At 37.3% G+C, this 19428-nt stretch overlaps 1 protein-coding gene across 1 annotated transcript in view; it reads right to left on the bottom strand.

The window, feature by feature from the left end:
* Positions 1-8433: 8433 nt before the first annotated feature.
* The window catches only part of SCFD1 (sec1 family domain containing 1), a 51928-nt gene continuing 40933 nt past the window's right edge, over positions 8434-19428 (bottom strand). The window contains exons 21-25 of the mRNA XM_054827052.1: positions 17442-17494; positions 14776-14809; positions 13443-13508; positions 9618-9686; positions 8434-8647 (exon numbers count right to left, since the gene is read on the bottom strand). Of these exons, the coding sequence (XP_054683027.1) occupies positions 8624-8647; positions 9618-9686; positions 13443-13508; positions 14776-14809; positions 17442-17494 (246 nt within the window). The 3' untranslated portion in view covers positions 8434-8623. The remainder of the gene's footprint in view (positions 8648-9617; positions 9687-13442; positions 13509-14775; positions 14810-17441; positions 17495-19428) is intronic.

The following is a 19428-nucleotide window of genomic DNA, read 5'->3' as shown; positions in this document are numbered from 1 at the left end:
AGTGGTATTTGGAGCAAAAGATGATTTTAGTTTATAGCCAACTTGTGTCCGATACATGGACCTGCCTAAGATTTTGTTTCCTTTCCAATAAAAGAACAGCAGGATCAACCCAATGTTTTTAACCTTTTTTTTCCCCAGTGATTTATTGCCAAACCACTATATCTTTTGTATACCTGCAAAGCTTTATACAGTGGAACTGTAGCTGTGGCACCAAATGTGCAAGATCTTGGGGGACCTGTAGTCACTTGAACTGCATTTTCTTTGTGCTTATAGCTTCTTTTGACAATAGATCTGCAAATACTCCCTGGGTAGGCAACATTCATTTTTCCTGGTATTCAGTACTGTGCCTAAATACACGAATTTATTCAGTAGTTCTTTGGTAGCTGATTCTTCTAGTGCAGAATGCCGGTGTGTATCCAGTCTCATCCCTGGCTCAGCAGGATGTGATTTTTGGATGCTGGAGTCTTCCTCTCGGCTCTGTTTGCTGATGGATGCTACCAACCATACATGGTCACTAGAGGTTCATGGCTTAGCGCCCTGCTCTTCTCGTGGCCGTCCTCTTGTGGAGGAGAGAGGAGGAAGGGAGAGAGATGGCCCCTATCCTTGAACCACCCCTGGGTTAGGGCCCACTGTTATTGCCAGGTCCTCTGCTCCTGGCTACTGTGGAAAGACTGTGGGAGCCTGTGTAGCATGTCTCTGTAGGCTTGCTGACAGGTAGCATTAATTTCTGTCCTTGCCTTTCATTTTAGGGGAGACTCTCCCTCTTGGACTTGTGCTGGAGTTGTTTTATGATCCCTCCCCCTTCCGAACTGCGATCTCTGCACCTTGATGCCTTGGGAAGGGCCTGATTCTCCATCTTCCTCTTCTAAGACAGGCTGAAACCCCTTCAGCTATCAATCCTTACCTGTGGTCACACCGAACAATGAGCATTTAATCTTTGACTGTTCCAGACATTTCTGTAAACCAAATAAGTTAGCCCCAAGCCCTGCTAGCCTCATGAACCTTTCCTCCTGCTTGTGTCATCCCAACACCTTCTGATCTGGGTCTTCAGTTGGGAGAAGGAAGGTGGCTCATCTGGACCTGCCTTTTTCATAGTCCCTCCTGGCCCTTACGGATGCCAGCCAAGTCCCCTACCTGGGCAGCGACGCTTTCTGTGCTGTCTGGCTTGGGCCGTGGCACCGGGCTTTGTGGAATGCTGCTCCTCAGTCTTCGGATGGGCTAGAGTTTGAGCAGCCGTGGAGTCCTTATCACAATCTGTGTGCTGCAGAGCTGAGATCCAGGCTGTGCTGCGCTCGGGCTTGCAGCTCTGGCAGTCGCAAGGTCACAGACACAGCCAAAATTGTTGTCCAATGAGCAAGGGAAACGAAGATGGTAATCAAATGCATCTGCAAATTGCAGTCAGTCCTGCTATCCCTCTCCAGTTTTACCTCCATTGTGAGGTGGGGAGATAAACCAAAACCAGCAAACCTCTTTGAGAAATTGGACTTGGACAGAGTAGCTGCTCACTTATGGACTTCTTTAGGATGCAGCTGCAGCAGTGGAAGTCATCTTATATTTAGGAGCACTAGGCATGAGCAGAAAAATGGCAATACCGTGTATAGAAGGAGTAAATTTTGGGGCATCAGTAAAAGCACTTGAACAAAATGGAATCCCTTCAATGTAACAATTTTAAGTAAAAGGAGGGAGGAGAGTAGAGTAAGATTGCCTTTCAGTGAATACCCGTTGAGGTCCCTTAGCTTTTCTATTGTCATTGTGAAATAATAATAATAAAATTATATATATCTGAACGGCATCAAAATGTGACATATTAACTAACTGATAGAGACATTTGTCCTTGATTTCTTACTGTGAAAATTTCCAAAGAATGCAGTCCAGGTTTCATCCTTTCTGGATCCAAGTCAGCCAGAGTTGCATTTGTTTTCTTAGCACTGTTTTCATTCCCAAAATGAGTGTTTATTAGAAATAGGTAACAGAAAGCAAGGTCATCTTGTGCCAAAAGATTCTTCTAAATTTGATGTGTGTTTGCTTCAGGAACTTTAGATGTACAAATATTTCTGTGGGTTTGGGAAGGGAACTAGCTGTTTCCTTTGAGGTATCAATATGAGCATTTGGGGGCTAAATCCTTGTCTCTGCTGGGACATTGGAACAGGTTTCTAAGGCCCTTATGTAATTTAGGGCTGATGCCAGTGTTGATGGACGGACTTTACAAACTGTCAGGCTGCGTAGAAAGCCTGGCTGGGATACTGGTGAGCTTGGCGCTTGAAGCCCAGATCCTGACCAGATAGAGACTGCACATCGGGAGGCCAGGCCAGGAGAATAGCGGAACAAATTGCTAATGACACCTAAAGGAGGAAAAAGAATTTGGAAAACATCATGGATTTGGTGTTCATGGTTTGACTGCCACAATTATAAAACTACATCAGTTTTCATCAGGTTTTCACTGACTGTCTGACTGAGCTGGATCCTATCCTAAAGTATAGGGACTGTACTTTTGATCATGGGTATTGCAGTGAATTGAGGGGGAGAGGTAAGGAAAAAAAGACAGAAACTTTAGTAAGTGAGAGTTTTTATCGTTAAAAAAATAGTGAACTTGCTCTGCAGAAGGACAACCTCTTTTTGTTTCACCTGTTTTCATGTTGGGCCGTGAGCCTGCAGAAATTTCACTTTTCCAGCAAGGAGTGAGTGTGGCTAAAAATGTGAGCGCATGCTCCTCTCCCCGAGAGCTCTAGGCTGAATAACACCACCACTTTTTCTTGTCCTATGCAAGGCAAGGTTAATGGACCAGGTGCTTCCCCTGGGGAGAAACGTGGTCTGCAGAACCATCGGAAATCTGGTGATGTGGCTGGCGAAGACTTGTGCAATTTTGCAATGGGAGTCGCAAAACAATCGTGCAGCACAGTGAGGGTCTACAAAGTGCGTTTGTCGTCTTTGACATTTACTCCTAGAGGATTTTCAGTTGTTTGGTTTTTCCTCGCTCTTGTCCTTCAAACTACCACATATCCCTCGTATGACAAAGGTGACTTCCAGACTGATGGAGATATAAACCCCACAGGTGGTAGATTTATGTAGCTACCTTCCCTGTGTAGCAGTGCTTATCTTTACATTGTTTGCTTTCAAAGAACTCATCAGAGCGTGGTTACAGTGAGGGAAGGCTGGCTAGCCAAAGCTTTTGTCATGGGGAAGAAAAAAACCTATCCTCAGTACTGCAGCTGGACAGGCTACAATGTTTAGGAGTAGGTATTGTTCCCTGTGAGTTCCCAATTCAAACTATATCGGAGTGAACAGGGCCCATGGCTGATTAACGATCTGTGGGAAATGGATTGATGTTCCAGTTCAAGGGTGACTTCACATCCCAGCTGGAGCTCACTGGTTTAGCTGTCAACAATCCCAGGAAAATGAAGCAAAAGAGAACTTCCTAGAGGACTGGAACATACTAGTAAAGGAATCCGAAGAAAATATTGCACCAGCAGTGTTTCACTTCATTCACATATAAAAAGAGAGGGTTTATTTCAGTGCTAGCAAACCTGGCAATACAACAATTACCTTTGCTAACAGACAAGCTCTACACAAAAATTCGTGTGCTTGCCTGTGAAACATTTTGTGTCATAATCCATCATCTTTGGCTGATATCTCTCCCTTGCACGGTTTTGTGACCTGATCTGATAGTCTTTGTAAAAAATGCATAAAAGAGCAAACAAACCAAGTAGGAAGACACCAATCATACAGAATCTATAGATGGAAGAAAATGTTGCCCTTATTCAATCTATTTCATATGGTGCATATTTGTGGTCTAGAAAAAGTGTACACACACAGTTATTGGTATTTGAACCAGATAAAACCTGTATGTGTTCATTTATGGTTTAAAAAGTCTTTTGAGAGGCCTATATCAGATTGAATGCTTGGGTTCTAGTTTTATATCAATGTAACACTATGCTTGCATTGTAATAAATATTTCAGAGTAGAGCTCCTGACATTAGTCATATATAAAGTGCCAAATTTGGCACCTTATACAAGGTGTTGCAATTCTCCTTGTTAGAGATGCAGTAAGGACTGAGAAAGCTTTGCCATTGTAGCTGAAAGTACAAATGATTCATTTCAGGGAGTACATTAAACAGCTAAGTCCACCACAAAAAATTATTTGAGCTGGCCTGTGTAATTTTACTCCCCAAAATGAAGTAGGAGTAACCCCGTTATTTGTTAAAACTCAATCTTCAGTATAATTTCAAAACCTTTGAAGGTCTATATGTAGGGGGAAGATATTATAAATTAATTTGGGGAAGGGAGAAAGAGGGGTGGAATGGTTTTAGCTACAGGAGATGCTACGGAGAACTGTATTCTTATCAGATCATTACTACTGAATTCAAAACAAAACCTCTCAGCAAATCTGGAAAGAATCCACACCAATTCTTGTCAAATTCTGACACTTCATTTTCATCCAGGTTAATTTCCATGATACATACATAATACAAGTGAGAATTTGGAGCAGTAAATAAGTTACATTGCACGTCCATGCTGAGATGCTAAAAAGCAATTTTCCTTAAAAGCATTATGCCTATGATCTACAGCTTAGATTGCCAAAAATTAGGAAACACGCATATGAGTTGGGAAGATGGGAGTAGGACTGGGGACTGAAGTCCTGAGGCTTTGGGGGATGTGTCTGGTTTCACAGGGTAAAGATTGCTCCTCTGTTGCCAAACCAAGAAAGCCAACCTATGCAATTATGAGCAGGAGCTGGGATAAGTTCAAAAGAACATTTTAAAAAATGTAAAATTTGACCTGCTTAGTTTTCAGAAGGAGAAAGACACTGGCAGATAAAGGGAACGCTACAAAGTTTATAATTAGAATTTCAAATTCTTGTGGCAGTTGAACTACTTAAGGGTTTATAATTTTAGAAAAAAAATTATGATGCATTGGTAGATTAAATATGCAGATTTTTCGATGCCTTTGAAGGAGGGCATGCATGTCTCAGTGACATGTGACCACATTAAGGAGCAGAATATATTGGAATGTTGCTGAAAATGACTGAGATTTCTACATGGAATAGGGTCACTAAACCATTTCCAAACAAAACAGAGGTGGGTCAACACATCTACTGATTCACTGCAAGAAAATTATTAACATTTTCTCTGATCTCTGAAGTTACAGAGAAATCATTGCTGTTGTGGCTAATTTTTCTGTGAACATGAGGACACTGACCAAGCTTGATTTTCTGTGAGCCAGAGCCACCTGTCAGCAATGAGTAACAACTAAGGAACCATGCAATCGTGGAGAGCGAGTAGGTCTCTCCACTGATTGCCAGGAAGGAAGGGCTAGGAGGTTGTTTTGGCCCAACACTTTTTATTTCAGATTTGAAGAACTTAGTTGTGATAGCTTTGAAGTTAGTTCCTATGTACCTACTTACAAACCTTTTATTCCTAGGATTGCTCCCATCAGCACACTGGACTAACCATTAAGCAATTCCACTTTGTGCTCTGTCACTTAGGTGCAAAGGTAAGTGCTGTGCTGTTTTTGCCTATAGACACGGAGCTTTGTCTGCATAACCGTGTTGGCTCTGTAACTGTCAATGCTAGCAACGTTCCTGTTATCTAAGTACTGCTGTGTTTTGGGGAAAAGCAGCTATTTTACTTTCCATTCAGGTTGATGTAAACACCATCAATCTTAGTAACGTTTTCCTCTAACAAAGCAAATAAATATTGGTCTGTATCAGATAGCCTTACACTAGTAAGTGCATTTAAATCACATGGAGGGCTCCAGAGGTTTCTTTACCTCATTCTGATTGTTTCCTTTTTTTATTGTTACTTTTTCTTTTTTTAAAAAAGTGTCTAATTGTGAAAAACAAAGGCACTAAATTCATTGTTCATTCACAAATTATCCATCTAAATATTCTAAAACCTTCAAACTAAAACAAGAAAGTGAAGGGTTATTGTTTTGAACTGTGAATTAATTCTTAAGTGGTAAGTATATGCAACCATTTGTAAAACTTCTTCTCTATACTTCCGGAAAGACAGATGTGCCAATTTTCCACAGCTGAAGACCAGACTGCTTATTTTCTTCCTGAGAAGAAGTAGAGCACTTGAAACTCAGCCTTGTGCTGCTTTTGCGTACCTAAATGGGAAGGTAGACCCCAAGGAAGAATTGCCAGTCCTGAGATGTGAAGCCGGAGCTGCTGCAGGCACTGCCCTGCTAGCTGGCTGTGCCTGAAGGTATGTTAACGAAGACGAGACTAGAAAAGTTCCAAAACTCCCTGGTCCTTCATGCAGCCACCTAAAATATTTATTAGCAACATGAATGCTGCTGGTACTATTTTACTTAAAAGACTCACTGAGCCAGGCATAACCTCTCCTTTAAGCACAGGGACCCTTGAGGATGTGAAGGGCGTAGTGACTGGCTATAAATTGAATAAGCTTGCCAAAGAGCCAGCTTTCTTTGAACATTGCCTCTAGATTAACCATGGAGACTTCTACAACCACCTACATTCCTAATTGCACAAGAGAGATTCAAGGGGAAGGGCCATGTAACAAAAACCAGCATGCCATAGCTCAGGCTGGGTCAGAAGGGAAGAAGTATGATGAGCGGTAAATCTGAGATTTTAATGGTAACAGAGAGCTTTAGGACTATTAATATAACAAAACCAGAAAACTAGCTTGGAAAGGAAAGAGAAGAATGTTTGAAGTACTAAAACTGTATTTATTTATTTCTTAAAAAACCAAATGCCAAATTGGCCAGTGCATGCTCACAGAACAGACCTGAAGAGCCAGCTGTAAAGCTGGGCACAAACAAAACCTGCCTCCAGCAGCAGCGTAAAGACTGCACGTCAAGTTTTTGAACACAGACACCAAAGTATATTTCTGGTATCTTTACATAGTTTACTGAAACAGCAAATCCTGTACGCTGTGATTTAGAAGTGCTCTTGGTTTAAATGAGCAGGGTCCATTGTATCACAGGCTACCACCAGATCAAGACAAAAAGCAGTCAGCAGATTTTTTTCAAAGTTGGTTGTCAGCTGCAAGGTTAAAAACTCTTGGCGTAGGAAGCACAGATTTTTTTTGGGGATGGATGAGTTCAAGCTCCTGGAATGAACTCCCACAGGAAGCAATAAACACCTTAAATGTCATTTTCTTTTCCAAATGCACTTTGACCTTGTTTTTACTAACAAATATAGTATATTTATAGGGAATCAGAATAACAAACTGCATTTGACACAGTGAGTCCTTGCTGATTGAAATATGGGAGAGTGCTCACATACGACAACTGTATTTAGCAACACAATAAATATATTTATTGGCTTGGCAAAGTTAGAAGGTTATAATAGTAGTGTGGAGTAGCTTACAAGACTCAGCCAACATAATTAATTAACATTATTACTTTTTGGTAACATAGTCTAGATTATGCAGATTCTTACTGTGATACTTTTAAGGAATTGATCAACTGCATTTCTTGTACAGATGTTCTGAAAAAAAATTCTAGCTGGGGAAAAAAGTATTGCCTTTAGAGCAAAATTAACATTCAACATTGAAGAACAGTGCAAAAAACACTGCTGAAAAACTTACAATAAGCCAGTAATTTTTATGATCTCACAGTTTGTTAATAAACCCACAGTGTTTTCATTTTTTTGAGTATGTTAGGTCTTATTTTGAAGACATATTATTGCTTCACCAGTAGCAGTGCAGTTTCCAGAGAGGATGTTTCTAGAGGCAAAGACCGAAAAGAAATGTAGTTACCTTCTCTCAATTCCCATACGCACTCTCCAGAGCTATCATTACCGGCAAAACTTAATTATATTGTGAGATTCTTTAAACTACTAAACCGCCCCTACCTAATGCAATTGTTAAAAACTGTATTTTAAATGTCTGCTTATAAAAGAGTTAAGAGCTGTTCTGTGAGTGTGACTTGGTTTCTTCCCAAACGTAACAGTCAAAGCAGTTACAATAAAAAGTGCAGAAGAAAACTTAAAGATTTCACAGTTTTACAGTTTGAAACTGTGACTGCGTAGGCAAGCAATTTTCTCTTAGCTTTAAGAGAAAAGCTAAATTACTGTATCAGAAACTTGCACTGAAGGTATCTTCAAGTACATCTTTGGACAATCAAGCAAAGACCGCACAAATCTAAGTACAAGTATAATGACATTAGTAAAATAAAAGGGTAAGAACTAGAAGTAGTAGTTCTCTTGCACTAAGGCTGTTTGTCTGTGGTCCTAAAAGGCAGTTTTGTCCTTTTCAATTTTGTTAAATAAAGATAGTCTGGCTTTCAAGAAGAACACATCTCCTAAAGACAGGCTTGACCTTTTCTTCAAGCTATTGCTTTGTTTACTGTAACGGAAACTGTACGTAAGAACTTGAAAACGCTATGCTTTCCAGCCAGCTCTGTCACGTACCATAGCTAATACTGCATTTAGAATGTAATAATGGGAAACTGACCCCCACCAAAAATATAGCAGGTTTTAAGGTTTATTTCTGAAATGTTGATATACACCGTATTAATTACAGATCTTTTTTTAAAAGTTATCATATTAATGACATGGGTTTAAGTTTTAATATAATGACAAAATTATAGATATGAAGAAATCTGAATGTTGTAACAATTCTTTGTGTCACGTTGTCATCCACGTAATGGTGTTTCAGTCTTATTTCTGGCCAAGTTGGGACAGCTAAACATAAAGAGACAGAAAACTGTTAGGTTGTGAGTCTTATTCTGTCAGTCAAACTAATATCCAGTTCATAGTGTAAATATTTCTGTCCTATAAGCTTAGGTTGTCTCTTACAACCAGAAGTATGCTGGTAATAGAATATTTGATGCCTACCCTCACAGGAGAGAATCTGAGCTTCAAATATTAAAAGGATTGAATAAATCTCCGAGGTAAAGGTGCAGCGTACGCAGTCAAGTCAACAAAAAAGTTAATTAAGCTGACTGAAGAGTTCTAAGCTGGTAAGTACCCTTTGTCTCCTTCATGTGCAACAAGAATTAATTTAGTTCTTTAAAATGTAGTTTTAAGTAACAGTTTATTCTCATCTTAGTAGGTAGTAAAAGCATAGGTGCTGACAGCTACCGAATGGCTGCTATTTGCTGACCACCATGAATAGTTTTTATTTTGCATTGGTATTGGAATGAGGCACAGAGAAGTAATGGTGATGATAACGTTTTTAACAGCACTAAAAGACTGATTTTTAAGTTAGGTATGGACAACATCAAGCTCCCACTAGGCCAGTATTTATAAATAGCAAAAATTAGGAGAAAGGTTTAAAGATCACAGTTGCATGGCAGTTTTTAACTTGTAAAAGTTGCTAGAATAGCCTGGAAAGACATGCTATTTGTGAAAGTATTAATACTTGAGTAATTTTTTTCATTAGGGTTTATGTTAAGGCAATTACTGTGAACTTGTTCACCTGCATTACCTGTGAACTCACAGTGACAATACAGGCCTTCCAAAGTTAATTAAAAATAATGACTCCAAACTCCCATTTCGACCAAGCGAAATAGATAACAAGAACATGTATTAATTTTTCACAAATTAGTTGTGGTGGTGTTTTTTTTAAAAATCCACGGAGAGATGTAAAGGTAAATAAGTCACCACAGTTACAGAAGTAGTAAATACTACAGAGGTTATCAAAGGTACGTACCTGTTTTATAAACTGTGTAGCATTAAAAAGTTCACTGCAGCCATACAGGACATGTTTGCCTTGTTTACCCTTAAAAAAAAAAAAAAAAAAAGACAGAAAGAAATCAAGTGTTTAACAGAGTAGCAGAAGTGGCTTAAACTAATTGTATACCAAAAAAACCCACCCCAAAAAACTGGATGATGTTGAAGTCCTACACTTTTGGCTGGAAAAAGAAGAGCTGTTCCACCAGAGGGGAAAAAACTGTAATTAAATTGAAGTGGAAAATGAGAGACCAGAGGCAGAAAGAAAGTGGAAAAAATGGGGCATTTTACACATTTAAACTCATTAGAATGCTGAGTTCTCTGACGTATCTATGAATGGCTTGGAAAGGTAACTATCTCACTTGAGCAAACCCTATCCCTAAAATAAAATACCTGAGCACTGCTCTAAGGATAGTAACAACATATTTACTGTTTCTCTTGTGTAAAGAGCCTGAAAACTTCAATCTGTAATTCATTTCCATATGTTGATGACATTAAAACCAGCACTTTTTTGTAAAGGGATTCTGAAACAAAGGGTTGATTTCAATCGCATGCATTATAAACCCAGTTTGCAGTGAACAGCTTAACAGTATTCGCTTGATAGGAAGGCTGCCAAAGTGCTATGGTAGCATTTTGGAAGTGAAAATTAGTTTATTTCCAGTGTTGGGCTAATAATCCTATGGTTCCTCAAACTTCAAGCACAGGCTTGAGATATTTGTTTTCACTGTTAAATTATTTTGCATTTCCCCACACTAGCTAGGTAAAACTTATTTATGAAGAGCAAAATAGGAACATAAGCCTTGACAAAATGATTTTGTTTCATATATATTATCAACTGTGCCATTTCAGCAGAAAGTAGCAGAAGCAAATTCTAACAGTCCTTGTCCTCATCTCTATTAATTTTAAGTGGTTTGTGGTAATAAGTTATTCTCATTGCTGAGCAGGATCTTGAGCTTACATCTTCCCCTGTTTCAGGCCAGTTTTTTCATCTTGATGCCTGAACAGGTCTGGTTTTGATCTAAACTGGTATTTTGACAGACTCCAGCTTTCAGTAGTATGACTGAATAGTGTTTGTTTCTGCCTAGTACCAAAAAAAAAAAAAAAAATTAAACTATACAAATCATTGTGAAATGGGACTGTTGCTTTTCAGGCAACTCTGCAATACATTAATATACACTTCCAGTCTGTCTCACATATTCTTTCTAAAAGTGTAATTTTAAATAAAAGCATACATGTTTTAAAACTTAATTACTCAGTTCATTCAAGCAAAGATATATATATATCGCCAAATAATTATTGGAGTCAAGTCAAAACTGCTTAACATAAAAAAAAAAAGAAAAAACCCTCAGTACTCTTCAAAGTGCAGTATTTTTTAATGACTGAAAAACTCTGCTGGATTTAAATTTCTTGTGATAGACATTATCATTTAGCACAGATTGGAACAGATTATCAAGCAGTACCTTTCTAACCATCTACTAAAGGCAATTAAAGGACATGCTAAATTCTCTTGTACAAAACAGTATGCTAGCCTCCTCTTGGAGGCTCCCTATGGCTTTCGATTTTGATGACACGTTTTCAGCATGCTGAACTGAACTTGGCCCAATATGTCTATTTTAAGGCATAATCTGCCTTACTGACATTATAAATATTTGCTTTTTGACAATGTGAGATGGGCCATTCCAGCACAGAACTGCAAATAATTGGATTTGAGGGTTCCTCTTAGTTCTCTTACAAAAAACCCCAGAATGTCAAAGCTGAATGAACATTGCTTCCTGTTTTAGAAACTTTTAAAATACTTTCTCTGTGCTTTCAGAGGTGAACTGGCAAAACAGATAGTGCCTAGAAAAACAAATCCATGAATAAAATCCTTCTGGTATCTGCTTGCAAGAACAGAGCTGTCGATTTTTCTCTTTTTTTTTTTATTCTGGAGGAAGACTGATTGAATATTAGAATAGTTAATAAGCTACATCTGGTGAAACAACAGATGCTGGAAGTGTACCACATGGAAAAGCCTGTAAGAGTCACCTGGGAGAGGGAGGCCAGTCTCCAGGGGGTGGGAGGTGCAGTAACCTTTCTTGGTTTTTTTCAAGAGCAAACGGCGAGGTGGAATAAAGGTTAGGGAGCCTTCCCCCTTCGGAGGTCATCTCCCACTGACCAAGTACACAGTCTGATGAAGAAACATACAGCAACCTTCATCTGTGACAACTGATGATGAGGAAACCCCTGTCCGCGGGTTCCAGAAGAAGAAAAACTACGTCCAACTTCTGACTCTCCATAAGATCTAACATTACTGTTCCTGTAGTTTTCAGTTCCTTCTGTCCTCTCCATCTGTTTACCAAATGTCCTCCTGTTTACCCTCTTATTTGTCAGAAACTTCAGCTTCCTACCACTTTGTATGAGGTACTGTTTAATTTGTCATTGCACAAATGCTCTGTATACATACATATATATGTATACATACACAGCAAACCTCAGCTCAGTATGCAGCTACATAGCAGAGAAGTGTATTAGCCTCCAGGGGATTCAGAGTTTTATTTTAGTAGGAAGTAACAAATACACATCACAAATACACGCTGCGCTCTGCTACAGGCAGATGCACCACTGAATGCTATAATTAGTTATCAAGAATAAGTGCTAAGCTGAGCCTTAATAATTTCTATAGCTTGCAGACCTCTTCCTCTCCTATCCCCTATCTGTTCCAAAATGGCTGCCTGTTAGAGGGGGACAACAGCTCAGCACACACGTTCTGACTTTACTCTCTTCAAGATTTACCTAGACATAAAGCTCTCGTGCTTGCTTTGGGGAAAAAGTGTTTTTCAGTGACTAATGCTCCATATTTATTCTTTTGTGTGAAAAGCCTCAATCCCGTCCACTGCAGGACAGGATGATTGTTCCATGAACAAGGTTAAGATCAGGAAGGAAGAATGGTATGCTGCTGCTCTTAAATGATTTATTACCTACTTCAAAATTTTATCAAGGTTCCGTTTGTATTTTTTTATTCCTGGAAAGTGCTTGAATGCCACCCCTGCACCCCCAAGATCTATAACGACATAGTTACTTTTCTCCATGCACGGATTTTTGGTATACATGTGTTCTGCTAGGCTGGCCAGCTGGAACAAGAGAAATTACATCTCTTACACCAGCATGACATAGTTGGTTATGTATTTTCTTCTTTGTGCATATGATGCCTCTTATGATTTCTACGCAGAATCAAATGATGCAGCCTATCAAGAACGAGCTTCCATTAGGTCTTGTTTTGAACTGACTTCATACTCCTAAGTTGCATACGAAAAAGCACTGTAGTACCTCTTTTGTGAGATTTATGAAAACTAGAGAATTCTGAGCAGTTCCTTACTTTCGAGGCTACAACATGCTACAGCTGCTTTATTTAGCAACAGCAAACAAAAACTAGTGACAGGACTCTCAATTATGAACAGCCAAACTGACAGCATTTGATGTATCCGTACAGAAGCAAAGTTAATTCAGTTAGCTAAATCTGCTGACAGTTTTCAACCATGTTCACGTGTATGAAGACAAACTAAAGCAGAATACAGTTTATTTACTCAATTCAAAAGTGCAACATGAGCAAAAATACCAGAAACAGTAATTCTTTGTTGGTCTGAATTAATAATCCACATTTTCTACTGATTTCTTACATACTTTTTTCCCTAGACTCTGCATATAATAAGGACATTAAGGCTAATTTCATAGACTTAATCTTCTGAATACTATGTGTTGGAGAACACCTGCTAAAATTGGTTTGTATCAGTGAGTTACAGACTACAACCAATAGAAGTGCACATACCTTTATGTAGTCAATAAGATTTTGATATTCGATATAGTTGCCGCCTCCAACCACAAACACTATTGCCTAAAAGGCAACACATACATAATTAGAATATGCATTCAAGTTCTTAACATTTCAGTAGTAAAATATATAGCAAATTGTTAAACCTACAGCAAAAATCACCCTAATCATGCTGCAGTCTGATAAGAACCGGATACAGAACCACTAGCTTCCTACCCGAAAGATAATAGAAGAGTTTTAGTAGGATGCAGAATAGCAAGCTGAGAGCTTTTACTATGTCACTATCTTCTACTAAGAACTATTTGAAACATACACAGTTTCAACATGTTACTTTTTTATGCAGAGATGTCTCCAGTGACCATAAGAAGAGTTAAAATATTTCCATGTATGCTTAAGAATTAATTTGGGACACAAATAAAATACCTATGTTACAAAGGAATACACTTTTTTCATTATTTTTCCCCCCTTGCACTTCCTACTAGTAATAATCTATAATACTACAGGCAATGGCCATCAGTATTTTCTGGGCGACGTTTAAAAAAGAACAGTTAATGAATAGAAAAAGGAGACTTGAATAGCTGTATTGTTTTTGTTAATGTTCACTACCCAAACGTGTTTGACTACACTATATGAATTTTATATAGACTTTATGTTACTACTGACATTTTTGCTATGACCATCTGCAAGCAATATATATGACACTGCATGGTATTTCTTTTGTTCAGGAGGATAATGAGGACATTTGAAGAGAAATCTGAGACATTTGTATATTGCCAAAGCAAAGATTTTACTTATGAAACTTGGTAGTAAGATCAGATAAGTAGGACTTTTACTATTTGCAAATATTTATGTTGAAAAATACTGAAAGTTACTGGCATTTGTATAAAATGACAACATTTGTTATTTGGCTTTTTTCCTTTAATTGCAGAGACTGCTTAAAATACTGTCACTTAAGTCAGTGGTCGACACTGCTGTTTAAGGCTGGACAAAGGATTAAATCTAGAGAGCATTCTGAAGACTGGTATAAAAATAGGGGTTTTAAATTGCTGAGTACCCAATTATGATATTAATAAATCCCTGTAATTACCTCCAGAATAATTTTCTACATTTTTCTCCAGTATTAGTTAATGCTTACGTAGTCCTTTGAAGATGAAAAGACTTCTTCAGAATAACAGCTAATTATAATTAATACTAGATATAATTAGTCTAAGTGGTTTTTGCAAACAAGACCTCTCATTTTCTTAATCATGATAATCAAAAATGACTGGTACTTCAGGATTTATTTCTTTTTAACACATGAACATTGAAAAATAATTTCTACGTGACTTACCTCCTGGAATGGATTTTTATTTCTTGGAACTGAGCTACAAAAAGAAACGCAAACAAGCTACAACTTAAAATTTATTAGATGTTAAGATAAATATGCAAAATTATCATGTACACACATTTGCGCAATACTATATAATATTAGACAAAGATATAAAATACAACAATGATGGCCTTTCTGCATTCATTCTCCAAGTATTTTATTTAAATGATTTACTATGGAAAATAATTTGTTTTACCAGACTGATGTACATGAGTAAATAGGAGTTTTACTTCAGTTCTAAGGTTGCTGTTTGAATCATAAGCTTTACGACAACACTTCTTTTAGAGCTTAAAAGCTTTAACTATAGTGCTGCTATAGCATCCAGTTCATGACCCTTACCAATCCTGCCTCCTGGGAGCTGAACTAGGTAAGGCAGTCAGTTTGCCATGCCTGCCTATAAACTTACTGATGCTTCAAAACCTCAAAAACTACTATAGGCAGCAGTATGTGTTTTGCTGTCAGGCGTCACAGCAATAGGATTAAAATGCGGTAAGTTCCAGTTTGGGTGGTACAGACTCCTCCTCTCTGTGTGAGTACAGAACCCCAGCCGCAAGGAGGTAGCAGGGAGAGGGGCAGAAGCCTCTTCTTCCTGCATCACCTCGTGCCTTCAGGAGGAAGGGAAAAAGCAAAGCAAAAGCTCTGAAGGGTCAGTCTGCTCTCCCGCCCTTCACTCACATGCTACCACTACCCTCCGCTGCCCTGTACTGGCCTGCAGCCCCACGTAGTCAAATACATCTTATGTTCTAACACTGATTAAAAACATTGCTTTTTCCCCTTCAACTTATCTTTGTCCTTATTTCAAGAAGTTTTCTCTGAGTGACCAACAATTGACTCAACAGACATTCCAGTGTATCAGAAAAATAGGTTTTAAGAGGGAATGGCTCCCTCTAACATGTTGTTTTGACCTGCCATGAATACTACAGCCTCCCTGTAAGTAGAACTGTTAGCCCAATTTTCTTGTCATGTGACTATGACATAAGAAATCCACATACATTCTGTGTCATCCAAGGGCAAGGCCTGTTTATACTTGACATAGGCTTTACACAGGATATAAAGATACTGGTTTGCCAAGACTGAATTACAGTAATGCAGTTCCTACTCTGTTTAAAAATAATAGGTATAAATGTCAGTATTTCTGAAAATAGGAGTAGGTTATAAAAAAAAAAATAATCACTTTTTAATACCCTCCCATTAATTATGCTATTTTATATTGTTATTTTAAACTAGTAATATTTTGTCAAGCCAGCTAACCTGTGTTTCTTGATCATCATTTGAAGGGAGAATTAGACAAACCCCTATATGACTATACTAGAGTTTTGTTGTCATGCTCAAATCTAATTTAAGGAATGTAACTTGAGTTTATGTAAAAAGCCCAAACAAACCCCAAACCAGAAATTAAAATTTTTTCCCTATGATGATTATTATAGCTACACAGAATGGCAGATTTATGAACTGCTGTAAATGTGTATCTTTACAGTGCTTAAAGGAACATAAGAAATACATGGAATGGGTAAAAATGCACATTTACATGAGAAAACCCCTTTGGCTTTAATAAAACAATTCTTTGCACTTTTGCACAAAATCCTCCAAAAATGGTATAAAAGCATAACAAAACAATGAAAGTTGCAATTAAAATGAAACATAAAATACTGCCAGTTTTTTCGTTGATGCTTTCAAAATCTGCTTATCTTTGAAATTATAAAGTCTGTAATAATACTTTCCAATAAAACATATATATTATCTGAAATTTGTTTCCTATTACTTCTTACAATGTCAGAAATACACTTTCCATCTTTCAAGAATAGAGGAAGTGGAGACAGATTTTAATGCAAATAACTAACATCAAGTCTGAACCTACTTTATCCGTATTTGTCCTGTAATAACCCTGCATTGAAATGAGCGGATTGTTTTCCTACAGCTCAGATGAAAATTATTTTTAGAAGGTATGTTAAAATTAAGTATCTTCTCTGTTTCTAGGATATTAGAGGTGATATTATCAGCGACAGTTATTGCTCAAAGATATAAAGCAAAAGATAGAAATTTATAAACTTTGAATGTAATTCCTCTTCCTCTCTTTTATGGCAAAATAAACTATATCCAACTCTCCCTCCCATGCACATGAATAAAAAAAATGTGCACCTGTCTATTCAACAGCAAATGCAGTCAATTTTTAATGATTCTTTTGCAAAGTTACTAACAAGTTACTAAAGAAGGGCTGTATTCAAATTAAAATTGTAACTATTTCAAAAGTGATAAAAGAGATTTTGCTGCACTATCCAAAAACTTTTTAATTTAACAGTGAAAACCCACAATGTTTCAAAGAAACCAACCAGTACAACTATAAAGAATTCTAACATTTAGTATTGCTACATATTAGTACATATTCCTGTAACTGAACCAATGTGCATGTTCAGTCACAAGAACAAAAGATTTTTTCTGCAGTGTTATAAAAATTTATCTGATTGATCCAAGTTCCCATTGTGAATTTCTTCAACACTAACCATCTTGACTTAGAATTAATGATTAAAATTAATTACTTGCAGTCAGAAAGGAAAATAAAACCAGATTTCTTAAGTTAGCCTTTTCATGGGGTCAAAGGAAAGATGCAAAACTAATAGTAAACTCACCTGTCACTGCCTCGTAGCATCTTGGGGTCAAAATACCGGTAGTCATCTGTCTCCTATTAAAAAGATTGGAATTTTGGCTTATGAATTTCTGCTGGTATCTATTATATTAAACATCATTCAAATGAACGTTATCTCCCATTTAGCAGTCACATCATTCAAAATTAATTGTGGTGTCCACTAATATTTACGGTATTTGTACATAACTGAACCAACCAGGACAGAATAAACAACGGTGAGGGAGCTATGAAGGGTGCTATTGAGCTTTTTTTTTTTTTGTTTCTGGTTCATCTAAAATTGACTATTAGACACTTTCCAAAAAATACATTGGTTGCATAATAAGTCCCAACAGAAAGGCAGTATGCAGAAAGAAAAATGAAGGTGTTACCAGCCTCAGAGGAACATCACATGGTTAGTTATAAATGCTAAAATTTTCCAGGTTACAGAGATCTGCTATTGATTTAATATTATAAACCAAAACACTTCTATGGCAATGAATGCTACATACAAGATAGATCAAAATCTGCTACCGTTACATAACTTACCCTTTTCATTTCATGATTTATGACTACTATTAAACCAAAATTAAGCTCTTGAAGAAGAAATGAGTTCCACAAGAATTTGAAAAGTCTGTCTAAACTATACCAAAAAAATGTTCTTCACACAAAACACTGAGGCACTTCCAATATTTTTACTGGCAACAAGCAGGATTTTTGCCAACTATTACGGATGAAAAACAAAACTTCTTACTAACTCCTTCTGACAGCTACTTGGCTTTCTTCTGTTTCTATACTACATTTTCATCCTGGTACTGTGAAGTTTAGTTTGTGGATAAACTGCATGCAGGACTACAGTTGATTTCATCTGGGTGCTTACATGCAAGAGTTCTGTGTTTTGATGATTCTGTAGAGCAGAAATAATTCTTGAGTAGCAGACAGATTATCTAGGGAATTTATTAGAGCTCACAAAGCATAAGTGTCTCTAATACTACAAAATATTTAGTATACGTGTTACACACACAGAAAATAAATCTATTTGATATTAAGGACTTTTATGTAATTAAATAAAATTACCTAAAATACATCTCTTATCCTCAGGTTTGGCTTTTAAAAAAATTTAAGTTAGGTCTAATTTCACACTGAACTTCTGTAAAATGCTTTTATATGCTCCACTGGGAATTTCAACTGTATTTGTAAAGCCTGCCAGCATTCATGATTTTGGCAATGTTATACATAAAGGTGGTATAGCAACTTTGAAGTAATGAGAGAGCTGGGAATGGTTAGATATTGCTAGACTAAAACTGAGAGGTATTTGAGAAACCTTTAACTCTGATAAAGAGCTGCAGCTTCCCTGCTTGTTAGAATGAATTACGGATTAATGCCAGAACTAAATTGAGAGTTAAAAACCCAGTATTACAAACATTTCCTCCTGAATGTATTACTGCTGTGTTTTTTCACTGTGGGCTTGTGTAAGTAGACACATGAAAAATAGTGAAGTAATAGAAATGTGATAAGCTAGTTTATTTTTTTCATTGTTTAAATACACCATTCCTGCTGAAATCAGTTCTGAGGGTGCAGGGAGAGAAAGCCTACTAGATTTTATTTAAGAAATAGCTAGTCTGCCAATAAAAACAACTGTGTAACGGTTTCCTTACACACAACTGAATTTGTGACTTCTCCAAGCAATTCAAGAATAAAATTCATACTTTTGAAATTAAATTTCAAGATTTCAAATTAAAATGGAAAAAGACCCACGGAACTATCCTTGACTTTCAGTCTGTATTTGTTTTTCTGCAGAAACTAACATGACTAGTTTGGACTAAGGAAATCCCCCATTTTTAGAATTTTTCATTGTAATGCATGGAAGGTAATCAGACAGTATGTCCTAAGCCTGAAAGATACCATATTCACTGAAAGGGGTGATAGTAACCAAAATACAAGTCCATTCATATATATCACAAATAAGATTTATCTACCTCTTAAGTCAATAC

The sequence above is a fragment of the Grus americana genome, chromosome 5 (genome assembly GCF_028858705.1).
Source record: "Grus americana isolate bGruAme1 chromosome 5, bGruAme1.mat, whole genome shotgun sequence".
Taxonomy (NCBI): Eukaryota; Metazoa; Chordata; class Aves; order Gruiformes; family Gruidae; genus Grus; species Grus americana.
This window is presented reverse-complemented; position numbering and strand designations above follow the sequence as displayed.